At 41.2% G+C, this 19,095-nt stretch overlaps 1 protein-coding gene across 1 annotated transcript in view; it reads right to left on the bottom strand.

Moving 5' to 3' along the window:
* The window catches only part of FBLN1 (fibulin 1), a 92,178-nt gene that overhangs the window by 59,983 nt on the left and 13,100 nt on the right, over positions 1–19,095 (bottom strand). The window contains exons 3-4 of the mRNA XM_054399738.1: positions 14,041–14,140; positions 5,204–5,339 (exon numbers count right to left, since the gene is read on the bottom strand). Of these exons, the coding sequence (XP_054255713.1) occupies positions 5,204–5,339; positions 14,041–14,140 (236 nt within the window). The remainder of the gene's footprint in view (positions 1–5,203; positions 5,340–14,040; positions 14,141–19,095) is intronic.

Below are 19,095 nucleotides of genomic sequence, written 5' to 3'. Positions count from 1 at the left end.
TTCTCTGGATTTTATTATTTCATTAATTCATTAATCTTGCTACTCTGAAACCTCATATTCTTGTTCCACAGAATCACAGGTAGGATTTGGATAGGACCTCCAGAGAACATCTAGTCCAACCCCCTGCTAAAGCATGTTCACTTGGAGCAGGTTGCACAGAAATATGTCCAGGTGGGTTCTGAAAGCCTCCAGAGAAGGAGCCTCCACAAACTTTCTGAGCAGCCTTATCTCTTCCAGGCTGAGTCATAACTTGGAAGACCTTTATCTCCAGCTAATGTGAATCTTCAAGCACAGAGCTTGGTAAGTCTTGCAGGCATTTAACCATTTGTTCCAACTTGTATTCATTCTTACTGTGCATGATGCCATCTTGATCATCACGGTAATTTACGTTGCTATACCACAACCAAAATGATCCAGAGATGGAAAGTGTAAAATATTTTATTAACTGATGTTTTGGTAACTGGCTTTTAATGCTGACACTAAAAGATTCTGCACTGGCAGTCCTAAAGGCTAACACTTCCCTGCTAGATGGAGAAGCTGATGAATGGACTTATGCTCAGAGGACATCCAGGACTCTGTAGACCACCTATGTCTCCACACATTCCACCTGTGACCCTGGAAATCAATTTCTCTCTCAGTTCTCTCACTGTGGAACAGTCATAATGTAGCAGTGCTAAGACCAGTTTAACTCAAGCTCAGGGAGCACTCTGGCATTCTGAGACACTGGGCAGTCTGTGACTGTAAGTACAGCGATCCTGGGAAGACTAACCTCAACATTTCTATTTTCATACTCTTTATTTCAGTCCTGTTACCCTGTTCTGGAAGGCTTTGATCCTTTAACCCAGAGTGCAGTTGAGACTCTGTATTAATTCAGTTCACGATGTTTTTACAGCCATCTTCTAAAGGTTTCCAGCTACCCAGATGCATGGTGCAATAACCCTTTGATAAAACCATTTGCTAGAACCATCATTACCTTCCTCGATGGTAGCAATCCAGTTGTAAGCCTTTGCTTCTTAAGTGATCCCAACAGTAATTTCAAACATTTTTTTCCCTTTCTCTCTCCTCTGTTATTAACAAAACGCCCATGCAGCTCCAAAGTCATGCCTTGATCTTCATGTTTGGACAGACAGTTATGTTCTGCTCCAAGCCCCATGATCCCTTAAATGTTCTAACAACACCTTGCCTTCTCACAGAAAGGAATAAAGATGGAAGGAATACAGGAATCAACAGTTAAATGTGAGAAGTTTGAAGATTTATTTTTGGTGTAATTAGGAAGCAGATGAAATTGCTTCCATCAGTGATCTCTCTTAATCAGTTTAATTTTATAATAATTTTTTACTATTTATGTCACTGTTTAAGTTACCAGATCTAGAAGGGTGATGCAATCCGAAGCACTGATATAGGCTGGGCAGTGACTGGCTTAAGAGCAGCCCTGAAGAAAAGGACTTTGGGGTGCTGGTGGATGAGAAGATCAACATAAGCCACCAGTGTGCACTTGCAGCCCAGAAAGTCAATCGTATCCTGGGCTGCATCAAGAGAAGTGTGGCCAGCAAGTTGAGGGAGGTGATTCTCCCCCTCTACTCCACTCTGGTGGGATCCCACCTGGAGTAATGCATCCAGTTCTGGAGTCCCTATTATAAGAAGGATCTGGACGTGCTGGAGTGTGTCCAGAGAAGGGCCACGAGGATGATCAGAGGGCTGGAGCTCTGGAGCTCCTCTCCTATGGAGACAGATGGAGAGAGTTGGGGATATTCAGTCTGGAGAATAGAAGGCTCCAAGGAGACCTTATTGTGGCTTTCCAGTATCTGAAGGGGGCCTACAAGAAAGCTGGGGAGGGACTTTTTAGTGTGTCAGGCAGTGATAGGACTAGGAGGAATGGAGCAAAAATAGAAATGGGTAGATTCAGATTGGATGTTAGGAAGAAATTCTTCCCCATGAGGGTGGTGAGACACTGGAACAGGTTGCCCAGGGAGGTGGTAGAAGCCTCATCCCTGGAGGTTTTTAAGGCCAGGCTGGATGTGACTGTGAGCAACCTGATCTAGTGTGAGGTGTCCCTGCCCACTGCAGGGGGGTTGGAACTAAATGATCTTTGAGGTCCCTTCCAATCCTAGCAATTCTATGATTCTATTAAAGTTGCTTTTGTCTATTTGTCCACAAGAGGTCTCTCACTTGCTGAAATCCAGACCAACTAGATGCTAGGAAAAACAGACTGGGTAAAAACCTTACAAATAACTCAAGTGGAAAATTTTTTTTGAACTTTTGGAGATGTGAACAAAAACATACTCATCAGTCCAAAGCAATAAAACTTTTGTGTTCACCTAATATACACAACTGAAGTATCCTTAACCTAACTGGGGAGATAAGGCTGTATTCGTTGGCAATCTTTGCAAAAAGAAAGTACCTCTGACAAATTTGGGGGAAATATCCCAGCACTTAAAGAAAGTCAAATTTCTACAAGCAGCTTCACTCCTTTCTGCAGGGCTGCTGTGGTATAAAATTTCATAAAACCATTCTGACATCTCCTGTATCACAGGATCAGAAATTGATTCATGTCTTTGGAAGAAGGTATTGCAGATTGATTTTGCATCCTTTCCTTCAAGTCAAAAGAAGTTATGCTTAAGGGGAAAAAAAAAAAAAAGGAAAAAAAAGGAGAGAGGAGAAAAATTATGCACATCATTACCTCTGCCCACTGCTTTTAAGTGTAAAAGCTGAGGGAAGTGTTTTCAAAATACGGTCTTTTCATCTTCTTTCCAAAAAAAGAAAGATTAGCTGCCTCATTAGCTGCAAAGTGCTGTGATTAATCCTACTAACTGAATTACTAAATCAAAAGAAGAAAGAAGATCCAAAAGATTTCCTATGCTACCTAAACTAAACAAAAATGAACCAACTCAGGCAAATTCAGATTCAAACCCACAGGAGGACAGGCTTGATAGGAAATGTTCAAGTTTGTTTACCAGAAGCAGGGCACCATTGTGAGATACACTGTATGTCTCAAGGCCATCAGATTGAAAATGTATTCCACAAAAGAAATGATGAATGGTTCACTGACATATAGAACATAAAACCATCTATGTCCATCATGGGTCACAGTATATACACAAAGACACTCCTACAGCTACCTCAGTACAGTTATTAAGTGAAGGATATTCCCATGTGGGAATAGGGGTCAGAACATGGCTCACAAAGATTAAATAACACTGGCTAAGTTTATATAAGTAAATTAAACAGCTCAAGCATTGTCCCACAATTGTCTGTAATGTTTAAATATTAGCAAGCTCTAAGGGCAACTAACATCCTCTCAGATAATGCTGAAGCATATTTTGGGGTTAGCACAGGCCAGCGAGTGTTCCAAACAGCCTTCATGCACTGTTGGGGGAAAAGACATCAGTTACGTGACATGAGCTGTGCTGAGCTATGTGATTTATTTTCAGGGGCAGAGATCAAGGCCCAGCCCATTTTGTTTAAAAATACAGCTATCACCATGAAAAGCTGCCATCTTTAGAGAAGTCTGGTCATTTTAAAACACATCAGTAACTCTTCTTCCTCACACTGACAAGCCCACATAGGAAAGCATCAGTCAACAGATGGGAAAGTGAGTTTCCTTGAACAGTTGCATTCTGGTTTAGGGTTGTCCCATGGTATGTGTTAAAAACTCATCACAGTCCTTGTTCACAGCCCTTTAGAGTACCAACACAGAGGGCTAAATATTTTTTCATGTCACATTCAGAACGAGGTGGACAGGCTTCTTAACATTAAAGGTTGCATAGAGGAATCTGTATGCTAGAAGCACCCTGAACGTGGTTAACAGGTGGCACACACCCTCTCTGAGGGACACAACCCACTGTGGGACAAAATCATGCGGCACACACAGGTAAGTTTGTGACAACCCATAAATGCCAGGCTCATCAGAATGTGTTACCTTTCTTCTGTTCACAGCGAGAACATGGATTCCTTCACAGCCCTGGCATCAGCAGCATCTGACTGCCAGGCCCATGATCAAGCCAGCATTTTGAAGACATGAAACTTAGGAGTCAGACATGATCATAGAATCATAGAATCAACCAGGTTGGAAGAGACCTCCAAGATCATCCAGTCCAACCTATCACCCAGACCTATCTAATCAACTAGACCATGGCACCCAGTGCCTCATCCAGTCTTCTCCTGAACATCTCCAGGGTCGGTGACTCCATCCCCTCCCTGGGCAGCCCATTCCAATGGGCAATCACTCTCTCTATGAAGAGCTTCCTCCTGCTACCCAGCCTATACCTCCCCTGGCACAACATGAGACTGCATCCCCTCGTTCTGCTGCTGGTTGCCTGGGAGAAGAGACTGACCCCCACCTGCCTACAGCCTCCCTTCAGGTAGCTGTCTGTCATCTTCTACACAGTAGATTTTTTTTTAACTGAATAGACCAAAACATTCAGCATCTTTGAGCAGTGGGAAGAACTAAAATAATTTTCATTTATTTTCATCAACACTGAAGGAAATCCCTAACAGGACCAGAGCTGGTTATGACTGGGTCATGGTGAAAGCCATGATCTTACTGGTGGAACTTTCTTCCAAAAACACTCTGCAGAGTGGTATGAATATGGTCCCTTTCAAGAAATGAGAGACAAAGCCAGTAAGAAAGGCAGAGGGCAAGGCACAGATTAACCAAAGATGCCACTGCTAGTCACTTTTATTCTAACTTCAAACACTATTATCACAAGCATACAGATGTCTCCATTCAGTTGTAAATTGAAGTCATGTTAACTACAGACACATAAACAAGCTGGATTTATAAGTACACTGAGAGGATTAACTTCAGCCCTACCCCCTTTGGACCACCAGTACTGAAAACCACTTAGTTTGACCTTAGGCCATGAAGTCCTAATGAGAGCTAAAGTCAGAAAAGCGTCTGAGTTTCTCACTGCATTCCTACAGCATTGATGTCCTCATGCAAAAGTAGTTTCCCATTAAAGACTTTCCATACTTTTGCACTCTACCCTCTGCCAAAATGTCATGAGACTGTCTGCTTCACCCCACGAGGAACTGCTTCTCTCAAAGAGGCATGAAGTGGACAGCCTTAACAAGAGGTTTAGGTGGGAAAAAATGTTTGTGTGCATCAACCTGAGCACAGTGACCTTCAGGGCCAATCCTGAATACCAATCCAGACAGGCAGTACCATTTCATAAAGATGAAGAGGGTAGCTCTGATACCTCACCTTGAAGTATTCAGCTTCACAGGTGGCATTTTCACCAGCATGTGAGTCACATTCCTCACGCACGTTGGCGTATTCAATCCCATCAGAACAGTACTGCTTCTCCATCTGGCTGCGGCAGCACTGGACCTGTGTCATGCTGACAAAAGGATGGAAGCAAGGGGAGAAGAATGTCAGATACAGAGAAAAGCACAGACAAAGCAATTTGTGACAATTAGCGCTTCTACCAGTCTCATGGAAAGAAGTTCCTGTGGCCAACTATTTTAGTTACAAAGTAAAAATACTCCCCAGGAGCAGGCAGAACATGTAGGTGATACGTTTAATATAGTCTAACTGCCTGTCTACCTTGCAGTCTGTCCTAATTTTTTTTTTTTTTTTTAGGCAACTTCAGCCACATTTTCCATAGGGCTCAAGGTCTCCAGGACTCACATTCCTGAGCTTTGTGGCAGCTGGTAGCTGAAGAGAGGACGGTGAGAGGTCTGGCAAACAGAAAAGTCAGGTCCTGCACATTCTGCAGTTCCATGATGCCATACCCTCACACCTGTTGCCCCTTGCTGAAACAAACCTCTTGAAGGAAGCTCATGAGTGCTGCTGCTCCATGAGACAACTGGAGACAGGAGAAGAAGTGAAGAAACCAAGGAAAGCCATAACAAGAAACAGAGCATATAGCAATCAAGAGGAGACAAAAACCAAGGGAGAGTAGAATATTACAGGGAACGAAGTTATGGAGAGGAGATAGCTTAAAAATCTGCAGGAAGCTCAGCTTTGTAGTTCCACTGCTCATAAAACAGTTTCAGGGAGTAAGTTGAAAATTTCTTCCTGTGGAAAACATCTGTATGAGGAGATTTGTTCCTACACTTGAATGTAAAACAGACTGAAGAAGGTATCTCCCTTCTCCCCACTCTATTTCCACACATAACTCTGCTTTGTTGGCTGTGTTTCTAAACATCACTCTGCATCGTGGGTGCAGCTTGCACTTTAAAGCTTTTATACTGCTACCTCCTGTAGTAAACACTGGGTAAGAGAGAAAAGTTAAGAGTAAGAAATCAGATTACACAATCAAAGATATAAAAACTATCCAGGTGTTCTGTGATAACCCGATTCCACTACGAATAATGTTACCCCAGTTGCTAAGGGAAAAGGAAACAATCCCAAAGGCAACCCAAGCTAATCAATTATATTTATTGGGGCATCTAAAAGGCATGCCCTGATATGTTAGAGCTCAATAAGAAATGCACAGAAACCCCTTAAAGTCCACTTTTATGCCCATCAATGTAGGAAATCTTATACATCTTACAGACCAACAACACTGAACACATTCTCTTTGCTGTTAAGAGTATTCACCCAGTTTTTTTCCTCAGCTCTAGTTACTTGAACTGAAGAGTAAAATTTCACAGAATCATAGAATGGTAGAGGTTGGAAGTGACCTCTGGAGTCATTGGGTCCAACCCCCAGCCAAAGCAGGATCACCTAGGGCAGGCCACACAAGAACATGTCCAGGCAGGTTTTGAAAGTTTCCAGAGAAGGAGACTCCACGACCTCTCTAGGCAGCCTGCTCCAGGGATCCAGCAAGCTCACAGGAAAGAAGTCTTTCTTCATGTCAAGACAGAACTTCCTGTGTCCAGTTTGCTTTGGTTGCCCCTCACACTATCGCAAGGTACCACTGCAAAGAGACTGGCCCCTTCTTCTTGACACCCACCCTTCAGACACTTGTAAATATGAGTAAGATCCTGTCTCAGTCTTCTGAGACAGTCTTCTCTAACCTTTCCACACAGGACAGATGTTAGACTCCCTTAATCATCCTTGTAGCCCTCTCTCTAGTATTTCCCTGTCCCTCTTGAACTGGGAAGCCCAGAACTGGACACCACTACTCCAGATTGTGGTCTCACCAGGGCAAAGCAGAGAAGAAGGAGAACCTCCCTCAACCTGCTAGACACACTCTTTCTTAATGCACCCCAAGATGTCCTAATGCACCAAGAATAGCAAGTTGCCATTTTTTCCAGGACTGCTTAGAAATACATAAAGTCATGTAAATATATTCAGCAAGCAAATAACCTTTACTCTTAAAAATCTTGTTGGAAATTTTAGGGTATAAGGAAGAGGGATTGGTTAGCTGTACCACTGAACCACCAGCTTCTCCTCCTGTCATCTGAGATAAAAGGATTCCCATGTATCACCTCTGGAGGAGCTTCTCTGCCCTGGCTGACCATAGGGTGAGCTTCCAGCTCCCAGACAGTGTGAGGTACTGGACTCAGACTCTGCATCTGTGTCTGCATACTGGTGAGGGGAGGCTGTCAAGCTACATTCCTGAAGAGTCCCAGTTCATGTTTATTGGATTTTGTAATGGTCTGACTGTGCAGTTCCCACTTGGACAAAAACAGCTATGAGATTTCAATGCATAGGAACAAAACCCAGGGTAACTTCATGAAGAAATTATTCTAAAATAGACTTTAAATTCATAGCAAGAAGTTATGCCCAGGACAGTAACTTTATTTGGCAGAATATTTGAAGGATTTTTTTTATATATTTGATTTAGTTCCAGTCTGGAGGAATATGTAGCCTTTTTGTTGCTGAAATTCCCTCTGAAGCAGAATTTCCATTCCCTGCCCAGTTCTGGGGTGGTCTGACTGTCAGGACTTTGGAAACCTGAACTTCAAGCCCAAGACTGTGAGAGCTGAGACTTTCCAGCTCTGTTAGTCCTCCAAGTCCTGCTGAGGAGCTAGATATGTTAGCCACAGACAAACAAACAACCAACAACTGAACAACAGCAGTCTTTCAGTAGAGCTGTTTGATTTCCAATGTGGCTTTTTTCTTCCCAAATCCAAGTAATCTCTTTGAAAACTGACATATTGGCAATTTCAACCAAAACAAAGATGTTTCTTAAAAATGTTTCCCACAGCTGTATTCCTAAGTCATGTGGCCCACCCCAATTGTAACAAGGAATTAAACATCAGTTGAATCCTGGATTAAAATACCATTTGTTCATTCTCAGAACAACAACAACAACAATAAAAATCACACTTCATTGCCCAAATCCTACAGTGAAGCTACACTGGAAGCAAATATTGTTTGAGACTGTAAAGCACCTGTGTGGCTTTAACAGAGGTAGAAATCCTTAGAAGATGGCAGAGGAAAATGCCAGAAAAGTCTGCACAGTGCTGGTCTTCCAGCTGCAACTCAGCCTGGCCAGCTAACCATCCTTTCCCCTTTGCACATCAGCCCACATCCTGGTGGCTGCTAGAACATACTGTCACACAAGCTCTTCAGACTCCAAGACTCCTGAGATGAAGAGCATCCCTTCCTGTCATTGCTAAATTATGTGTGTCTCCCTGGCTTAGACCCTAATATAACACATACCCACTTCCTAATTCACACCAGGGTAAAGGAGCCATCTCTGCTGGCTAATAGGACATCTAGATGTGTCTCTTCATGTAAAACCTTTCAACTCCTCCTCTGCAGCACTCCTACTGACTTCATAACAACACACAGTTTACAATATTGTTCTCTGCAAAAAAAGAAAATACTTTCCTCTGGGTTTTTTTTTGGTTGTTGTTTTTAAATTACTCCTAATAACAATTTTTAAAAGCCCCAAATTACTTCCTCCTTATCTGCCACATTCAGACCTTCAGTCAAAACAGTGCAACAGAACTTTCTTGCAATAAATAGGAATTTATGTCTGAAATTCTAGAACACCAAATATGGAATCTTGAGGAGCATAATGCTTCATAACTGACATTCACTGGGGATATTTCAGGTAAACTCATGCAACTCTGAAAGAGGAGTTTTGTTCATGGCTCATTAGTGAACAGAAATTGCTCAGACATTACCAAAAAAAATCCTTATTCTTTATTGCAGATGCTGCTCTAAAATTAAAGTTATTACAAATCTTGTTAGGAGACCATGGGTTATATTCTTGCCTTTACCTTCTGTCAAACTGTAACCAACGTCACCGATTTTCATGGAATAAATTTCCAGCTAAAAATCTCCATGCTCATTTACCTCCATAGCCCTTTCAAATGTATTACTCTCCTCCCCAGAGGATGCACTCCTAAACCTGCACAAATTCACAATCACCTATTTTTTGTTTCTTTTTTCAATAAAAGCATTAACATTTAACTTTGCTCTGGAAACAAGGTCTTTGTTGTCAGCTTAATTTCGTTAGCCTCAGGTTCTCTCAACCTATTTATTAACCTATTTATTATCTTCAGACTATGTCAGTGCTATTCATGTGCACAGTGGAAGGACTTGGACAAAAAAAAAAATATTAAAAACCTAAATTCCACTCCAGGGTTATTCTGCAAAAACAAGTGGGTCCTCCACCCTAGTCCTTTCAGTTTGCAGTTTAATGTGCAACAGAAATGAACTCAGGAAAGTTAAGACCTGGTATTATGAGTGACACAATATGACAAACGAAAATAACTTGACTGATCATGTGTTAGAAATTAGCAGAGGACTGGAGTAAAAATAATTGATTCAACAAGCCTCAAAATTAAATCATCTACAATCCATAAACAACTTTGTAGATTACATAATCAAAGTTTTCTTGAGGGTAAAAGGTCAAATTATATTGATGCCATGTACTACGTAGAGGAACAATACTATCAAACTCAGTCCTTCTCTGCCAATATTAATACAATATTGGCAGAGAAGGACTGAGTTTGATAGTATTTACAAAGTGAAGTAAGCAAGCTCTTCTAAATGAGTGGCAATAAAACCCTGACAATACAGCAGACTGTTCTTCTACCCCTTGGACTATAAAGCCAAAAATCTTACTGACTGCGAGGCATGCTTATGTGACCACAAAGAGATAATCATTAATAAAGACAACCTCGCCAAAAGACTTCAAAACAGCTTTTGCAGACATAAAACTGTCACAACTGTGATGTCAAAAATCTGTCTTTTCCAGACTTAAAAGAGCATAAATCAATACATATCTATCAGCAGTTAGGCATCTGCTGCAGTGATGGTTTCAAGACTTTTTGATTTTTCTTTACAAAGGTCGAGCAAAGAAAGTGGAAGAATGTAAACAAATCACTATTGGGTGTAATAAAGCAAAATAATGATTATTCTAAACACTTCTATTGGAGAAGTAGAAATGTTTAAAGAATATCTACTCAAAACAAAGTGACAGTGTCTCAGCTTGCTCAGCTTCTTTTTGCTCCTTCTCTCTCCTGGCTGAAGGTAACACACATACTGACCTTGACAAGCTAAGTCTAACAAACCTCTCTCTGCTTCTTGGCTTTCTTCCCTTTTGCCTGCTCAAGGAGAGGGGAGGGAAAGAAGCACGGACCCCTCTCTTTTGGGGGGCCCAAAGGGGGCTTGGTTGTATTTTTCTGTTGATTGTACACACTTGTAAATGTTGTGAATAGCGTATATTTGTACATACTCATTGCGTTTCATCATAGATCGTAGGTTTGCTTGTAAATACAGCTTTCATTTGCTTCCAGACTGAGCTAGCCTGGTTATTGTCTGTGTGGGAGGGGGATTTCAGCTCTCACACTGTTACAGCTGCCTATCACTCCAAACACTTGTCTTATTACTTCCTCATGTTCCCAGCAAAGCATGTATCCAAGTGCTGCCACTTGTCCCTGCTTGGGAACAGAGATCAACTTTTCGTTCTGTTTTTGCACAGTACCTGGCAAAGCGCTGTGCAGCTTCTTTTTGAAGCATTCTTGCAAGACTAACAATGAATGATGTTATTCCCAGGGTAACTCCAAAAGGACACGACACAGCGCTGAAGGCACGCAATACTCATATGGAGATGCACTGTTTCTGGCCCAGGCGTTTAGTTCACTTGTTAAGTGCTCTGGGCAGGGGAATGCTCTTCATTTTGAAAGGAAGATTTATTGGGCAGGTTGAGTTCCAAAAATTAACAGCAGCTGTTTCCAACTGCTGTGAGCTTAACCACGTCACAAGGAAATGGATGGGCGGGCAAAACGCTGCCCTTACGACAGCTAAAGATACTATTCATTAAAACTCTACACTCTCACTTTACTGAGTCATGATGACTCAGGGAAAAATACTGTCACTGTCCAGAGTGGTAACACAATGAAATATACTCCTTTGTGGGATAAGCAACCACAAGAAGAGATTGCAGGCATGACTGGACACTGGACATGGATCCTTGTTTCAGCATAGATGCAACTGAGTAACAGCAGCCAGATTGATCTTCCAAACTCTTGTGAACCTCAGATGGAGATATCTCACCCGTGGTGTAAGACAAGAGAGTGAGCATGTCTACAGCTTGAACTGTACTCACATTGATGGCAGGTCCCTCAAGAGCCAAGTCAGTTTTGGGGGAAGGATCCTAAAAAGATGCTGAAATACAGAACTGTCAGCTTGATTCTAGGACACATGGCAGATATAAGAACATCAGTGTTTGAGTGGGATCCATTCTTCTGGACTACTAATGTGCAATTCTAATTCAATGAAGCAGCTTGTTCCTCATATAAGCAAAAGAAAAGCAAAAGAAACTCTAACAGTGGGCTTGCTTTAAGGGAAGGTCTGAATGTGAGATGCCATCACGTTGTTATTATTCTAAGCACAGAATTCAAATCAGCATGTAAATTCTTGCAAAGCGTGTTGGGGAAAGCAGTCACATCCAATCTGTTCTGCACTGCACAGGCTTTGCAAAGTAACTGCACAAAATCATCTTTACTTCAGTAACTTCACCAAATCTGTTCACTTCATGATGTATTTTTTCCCTTGCATTTAACTGCTAACCTTGCAAACCCAAGCTGAAATATGGAGGGCAAACAGATTCATGTGGCATCAAGTAATATTGGTTTGTACACCTGAGAGATCGTGGGGTTTTAGTGCTCTCCAAGTCAGATTATCTGCACTGTCCAAAGCTGTGCTGCACAAGATAATCAAAAGATGCCAGCTGGGGCTTAAACAACCACATAAATGACAGATAGCTGTCACCCCAGCAGCTCCCACTGCATGTAGGGCTCTAAAGCAGGAAACAAGGTCTTTTGAAAATCTGTAACCAGTAAGGCATCCTGCACCATAGTCTCACCTACCTGGACCTCAGCATGCACAAGGACCTGGTTTTGCTTGCATCTCTGTGCAGCAGGAATAAGTGTACCAAATTAGTGTCATTACCTTCACGTGCTTGCAAAGGGAATCAAGTTCCCTCACTGTTCATTCTGGCTCCAGTTACACTAGCAATTAACTAGGAGTAGACTCTGGCCCTTACTTTTGTGTCTGAAATGGCATCATAAAGGGATTTTTCTGTACCTCTCACAGTTTGCAATCATAACTGGGGAAAAAAGAAAGTCATCAAAGGTGCCAATTTTGCTTACATTTTTAGAGTGAAGCCAAGCTTCAGAAGGAGGTATATTTATTTATCATAGTCATGAATAAATGCAACTGAAATGCATTTATCCACCTTTTTTTTTTCTGTCAATAAGCACTCACACAATCCATGCCTTTACTTGTTTCTGATTCATCATTACACTGCTGTAATTTCATATGTGTATTAGCCATACATAAAAAGCTAGAAGTATTAGTAAGCATTTTTCAGCTCCTGTTAAGTCCTAAAGACTCTCTACAATGGAAATATTTAAAAGAATTCACTACATTTACAGCAGAATTGCAACTCACATTAATGAAATGATCACTAAATCATCAAGATTCTCGCTCCCAGATTGTTCAGTAAACTTCGTTTCCTGTATTTTCCTCCCTGTTTTGTCTGTAACTCTCCTGATTCTTCAAGCATTTCCTAAATTGGGATTTAAAATCCTATCTGTCAATTCTTCTGCCTAAAAGACTGTTTTGAATGCCAATACAAATGCAAAAGTCAGAAAACATGAACAGACTTGCCTGCAAGGCACATTCTTTCCACAACAAACATCAATCCAACACTTCTACAATTACCAAGGTTAAATCACATTGCAACCCATTTGAAAAGATCGAGGGGAGCAATGTAATGTGTTTTAAAGTCCTCTGTGGAACTGCCCCTCAAATTACAAATTGTTAGCTCCAGAAATTAGACATAACAAGTACATTTAAGAAGAAACCATTACAAAACCATGACAAAAAAATAAATGCCCCACCCATAAAAGAGATCCAGTATAACCAAAATATAAATGTGCAAGTGATTTTAACATTTAACTTAATTATTTCATTTACTAGATGAAATAACAGTAAACAGTACCCTGCTAAATGTCAGTAAATTAAGAAATGTACTAAAGATTGCTATTTTCTATGGTCAAATACATTTGACAGTTGTTGGACGCTCTACACAACGAGGAATCTCCTTGTCTGAAGCTTTAATTTCCCCCATGCAGCCATTCCACTAAGAACTGCAGGACAATCATCTGTGTGGCAGCACACAGGCAAAACAGTTTTGAAAAACTCTCCCACATACATCCATAAGAACATGTTCAATCCACAGGTTATTAATCTACAGGATCTGTTTTGTTTCTTGATAAATTTTTGCCCAAGTATTTGGACCACTGCTAGGGTTGCATTCACACAATCATAAACTGAAGAAGCTTTGCTGACCACAGCAGAGCCACACTGAGATGATTGCCCAGAGTCAGTCAAAGCCCTGTGAGAAGAGTACAGTGGAAAAACTTCTGACTAACAGACAGAACCTGTTAAACAGATTAGAGCTGGAGAACTCTACACTAGAGCAACAGCAAAAACTTAAAGGACTTAAAAAGGAACAGAAGTAAGTACTCAGTAGGTGCTCCCCAAGGCTAGATGTGGATTTGAAAAGCTTGGATTTGAGAGCCAAATGTTTCATCTTCAAAATCACCTTTCATACCCATCATCCCCCTAGCTTTACATGAAAACATGGATTTTAGTTTAATACATCATACATAACTCTGTACCTGCATTCTCTGGACTCAGATATGAAAGGTAGAGAAGTACATATTCTGTTTTTATTTGCCCATTCAATACCCTTCTCACAGCATTCTTCCATTGAAAGATCTGCAGAAATAAGAAAGAAAAACACAATAATAGATTTAATACAACTTTAATAAATGATATTGCATCTGGCAGCTAAAAAAAAAAAATAATAAACAAAAACAAGAGCAAAACAAAAGAGTCAGTTTGTTTTCCTCTCCCTACTCTACACACAGAACAATGTACCCATCCAAAAGGCAGCCATGGCCAAGTGAAGCATCTGTTAACACCCTGCAATAAGCCCAAGTGCTGGAGGTATTCCTTCCTTGATGAAGCAAAACTGCAGTTTCCCTTAACCTTCCAGATAAAGACAGAGCCTCCTTGATTATTAAAAGCAGCAGTAGCAATGAGCAGCCTTTTAAAATCCTTAAGAATAGAGGGGGGTGGAGGGAGGAAATCAAATAATAGTCTGGTAAGAAATACAGATGAATCTCACTACCAGTTAATTTGCAGAACTACTGTGGGTTTTTTCCTGAGGTTGTTATCCAATTAATCTGTTTACTCACAAGTATGTGAAAGGATTGTACAGAGAGACAGAAAGGTGTATGATATTTTGATTATATATTAAAGGAAAAATTAATACAGATGCCAAATTATACCAGCCCTGACACTAAGTGGAAAAGCATACTGAAGTTAATTTTCTGTGCAGAGCATGAAGTTTAACAAGAGTCTCTTAATTGAATAAAACTAAATACTGTTAATGAACTGACAAGCACTACAGGTTTGCTTCATATTCCAAGTGCAAAAGTTCACTGCACAGCAGGTGTATCAGAACTTGGAATAAAACATGAGTCACATTCTCCTATTAATTATCTTGTAGTCTGGACACTGAACAGCTCCTTGTGCAACAAATATGAAATCTGTGTAAAAAGCCATCTGGTTATCAAGAGGGAGAGCTTTCTGATGTTTGCTCTTTCTTTCATAAGGTTTTTGACTGATGGTCCTGACAGGCTGCACCCACGAGTGCCGAGGGAACTGGTTGATGTCATTATCTGGCTAGTCATGATTATCTTGAAGAGGTCATGGTGAATGAGAGAAGCTTGTGAAGAATGAAAGAGAGCAAAAGTCTTCCTGGCTTCTAAAAGGCCAAGAGAGAAGACCTGGGAAACTACAGGCTGGGAAGGTGACGCAGAAAATCCTCCTGGAAACAACATCCAAACACATCAAGGGCAGGAAGGTGATCAGAAATCATCTTAGATTTATGAAGGGAATATTATGCTTAACTAACCTTCCAGCCTTCTACAATGAGGTGGTTAGCTTGGTGGATGAGGAGAAAATAGTACCTGTTGGTTACTCTCCAAACAGTAAGCCTGTAACACTGTCTCCCATCACACTCTCATAGACAAGCTGACAATCAGGCTAGGTAAGTGGACAGTGAAGTAGGCGGTGGGAAAGAGCACACCTTTAACAAGGTCACAGATGCTACAAACCTAGGAGGAGTGGCTGATCCATCAGATGGCTGTGCTGCTATCCAAAGGGACTTCAACAGGCTGGAGAAATGAGTTGACAGGAACTTAACCAAGTTCAGCAAATGGAATGCAAAGTCCTGCATGTTGGGAGGAATAAACCCTATTTACCACTACACACTAAGGGTTTACTAGCTGGAAAGCAGCTCTGCAAAGAAAGACCTGGGTGTCCAGGTGGACACCAAGTTATTCATGAGCCAGCACACACCTTTGCAGCAAAGATGGCCAACACCATCTTAGGCTGCATTAGACAGGGCACTGGCATCAGGATGAGGGAAGTGATCCTGCCCCTCTGCTCAGCACCAGTGAATCCACATTTGGTGTGCAGTGTCCAGTCCTGGGGTCCCCAGTTCAAGAAAGATACAGACTTACTGCAGGGCACCAAGAGGATTTATGCACTGGATTGACTTTCACATGAGGACAGACAGAGAGCTGGGACTGTTTAGCCTAGAGAAAACCCAGGGGAAATCCAATTGATGTTTATAAATACGTGATAGGAAAGGATGAAGAAGCAGCAGCCAGACTCCTCTCAATACTGTCCACTGACAGGGCAAAAGGCAATTGACACAGACTACACCATATGAAGTTCCATCTGAACACGGGAAAACACTTCTTTATGGAGACAATGTTCAAACATTGGATCATCTTCAAGAGGTCCCTTCCAACCTAAATGATTCTGTGACAGATTACTTAATGAAAATTAAAGAAGACCCTTTCATCTGCAGGTTGCTGTGCTGCAGAGGAAGGCAGATCTTATTACTTCTTTTTGATGAAGAATTTGAAGCACAGAGGATGAGATTACTTGCCCAAATCCCACAGCAAGCTGGTGACAAAACAGGGAGTGCATGCCAGGTCATTTCCAGACCAGCTATCTCCACTGGCTCATAAAATGCCTCACATAATCATTTCATTCTTCGTTTTGTTCCAAGCAAAGCTAAAGGGTGAAAAATTCACTAAGCAGCAGCATTATATTCAAGACTATCCATCTTCACAAATGACTTCCTGGAAAATCTGGTAAAGACAAGCATCTGTCTCCTCTGGCTCTTCCTATGTCAGTTACAAAGCCGTTATTCTCCAGGTGCCCCTGATATGAGAGGGTTTCACCCTCCTTCCATTTGTCCCTGTAACCACCTCCTAACCTGTTTCAGTTGTTGAAGTGAGAGGAAATATTATTTAACTTGTTCATGATCAAATTTACTTTGATGGAAATCAGAGTTTACATGAGTACCTCAACCAGCAGATCTTTAGATGAGGGAAAGTAAAAAGCAGTTGAAAGCAAGCAGATAACCCCCTCCAGCAACTGAGTCATTTGCAGGGAATAACCTATATTCCCAATTAGTGATTATAATCTAACTATTCAAAGCAAAAAGGAAAAATTTTAAATAAGATTTTAGGATGTGTCAGTCATCTTATGGTAGCTATTCTTAAAGTAGTTATTAATTCTACAGTGCAAAGCTCTGGAGTACTGAACATAATTCTGGCTATTCCTTTTCAGGAAAAATGACATCAGTATGGAAAATGTATAAAGAAAGGCTAAGAGGATGACCAGGGGAATCAAAGCCCTATTATATGAGGAGAAACTGGAAGAAATAGACCATTCTAAGCCTAGATAAGTAAAGCTGGTGAAAGGATGTGATTCCTGTCAACAAGTATGACAGCAGTGAAAAGGAATAAGAATTATGGGATCAAGTAAACCAAGCATTTTTTTATAAGAATGATACTTATTAACAGAAGTACATTAAATACTCATTTGTAACAGAGCTCAGTACTCTATGACCCAGGTCACCCTTCTACTCTTACTTACATACCCAAAAATAATGGTCAAACTTCTATCATTATGAAGTCAAGGCAATATTTCTCTTGAATCCCTCCATGTATCCAGCATTCATGCCAGTGTCTGAAAGCTAATTGTAGGTTGCAGTCCTACAGAGAAAAATCAGCCTTGTAAATAAAATATCTGCCTGTGGTGAAAGACATGAACTTGTGTTTGATCTCTTCTTTGGGAATAGGGACCCTGTCTGGTGCTCTGCATTGCTAACAAACACTATATGCATCAAATTTCACACAATGTGTTACAAATAACAGTATTTGCAGCACTGTTGTCTGCAATTAATCTTATCTGTGTTGAAAAGTGATATATATTTAGCTGGAGAGCAGAGCTAGCTGCAGGTTTTTGCAGGGTTTTGTACAAATGAGCCCTTAGCCAAGTTCCTCCCCAGAAAGACAATCCCTGGCTCCAGACACCAGTCCTTCTCTCCCAGCTCTGGCAACACACATCTACTCCAACCAAATAACTCAAAAATTCAAAGCAGGCCAAGCTAAGCAAGCTTGTCTGTAGGAGTGCATCCAGACAAAGAAGGAGTTCAGATATTTTGTGGAAGGAGAACTGCGGGCCAGGCTGTTTTAGTGACATCACAATTCATATCCTCCAAAGATCCTGTCAAAATACTCTTGAGAATAGAGGGAAGTGAAAAACAAGAGTAAAAAAGGGGGGGGGGGGGGGGGGGGGGAAGGGGAAAAAAAAGCCTCCACCCTCAAGGCCATTCCTCTAAAATGCAACAATAAAACTGAAAAACATTTTCTCCAGCTTGGCTTTGAAGTTTGCCTTTTTAAAATGATCCATTAGGGACAAATCTTTACTCTTTCAATGTCAGAATGCGTCTCTCACACTTCAGGTGTCAGCTCCTGATTGCAGTGGAATTGATTCTGACTATTTGGGTATTAAGAGCTGTTAATGAGTACTCAGAAACAGGATAGATTCCTTGTCTCAAAACTGTACTTTTCCATAACTGTACATGCATAGATGTATGTGGCTCCCAGTTGGAAATCTTTGGGTTCATACTGAGATCATTTGTACCAACAGCATGGGGAGGGCTCATGGCCTCTCGTCAGCATCTTGTAAGCAGAAGTCTGTAATGCAAGGTGTCTGAAAGGAAGAGGCAGTGGGAAGCAGTTGGTACAAAGTACTCTGATTAAACATCTTGAAGAACCTCACTACTCTGTGGAAAGTGATGGCTCTTTTTTTCTCCAAGCGTTTTCACGTGTCTTTTGCCACAGCTAATGGGCTCGTGGCACCCCTCAGTGCCAAACAGTGCCAACTGCAGTGCCAAAGATAACTGAATGGGAATTAGAGTACTACTCTTCTGAATCTGATGCCCCTTTAACTGATTTGCCAAGAGCATGGCATATCATGCAAATTGGTCAGAGAAATCTCAGGTATCTGTGAGGCAAAACATTTCTGGGAAAGGCTGATGTGTCCAGCTGAAAGGTGTCCTTTTATTTGGAGGGAGAAGCCCCACAGGAAAGTTATAGCATTCAGGAATACACTGTCCAGTCCAGTTTGTAAGCAATTGTTCAGCTTTTTGGTATCATGAGACAGAAAAACATGAAGATAAACCAGAGATCTTCCTTCCTTTTCACTCAGATATAGTAATTTTGAATGCTAACTGAGCAAATCCCAGTCTATCAGAGAATCACACAAAATGTTAGTAGAAAATCATGCAAATAATGAAA

This window comes from Indicator indicator, chromosome 3 (genome assembly GCF_027791375.1).
Source record: "Indicator indicator isolate 239-I01 chromosome 3, UM_Iind_1.1, whole genome shotgun sequence".
NCBI classification, from domain to species: domain Eukaryota; kingdom Metazoa; phylum Chordata; class Aves; order Piciformes; family Indicatoridae; genus Indicator; species Indicator indicator.
This window is presented reverse-complemented; position numbering and strand designations above follow the sequence as displayed.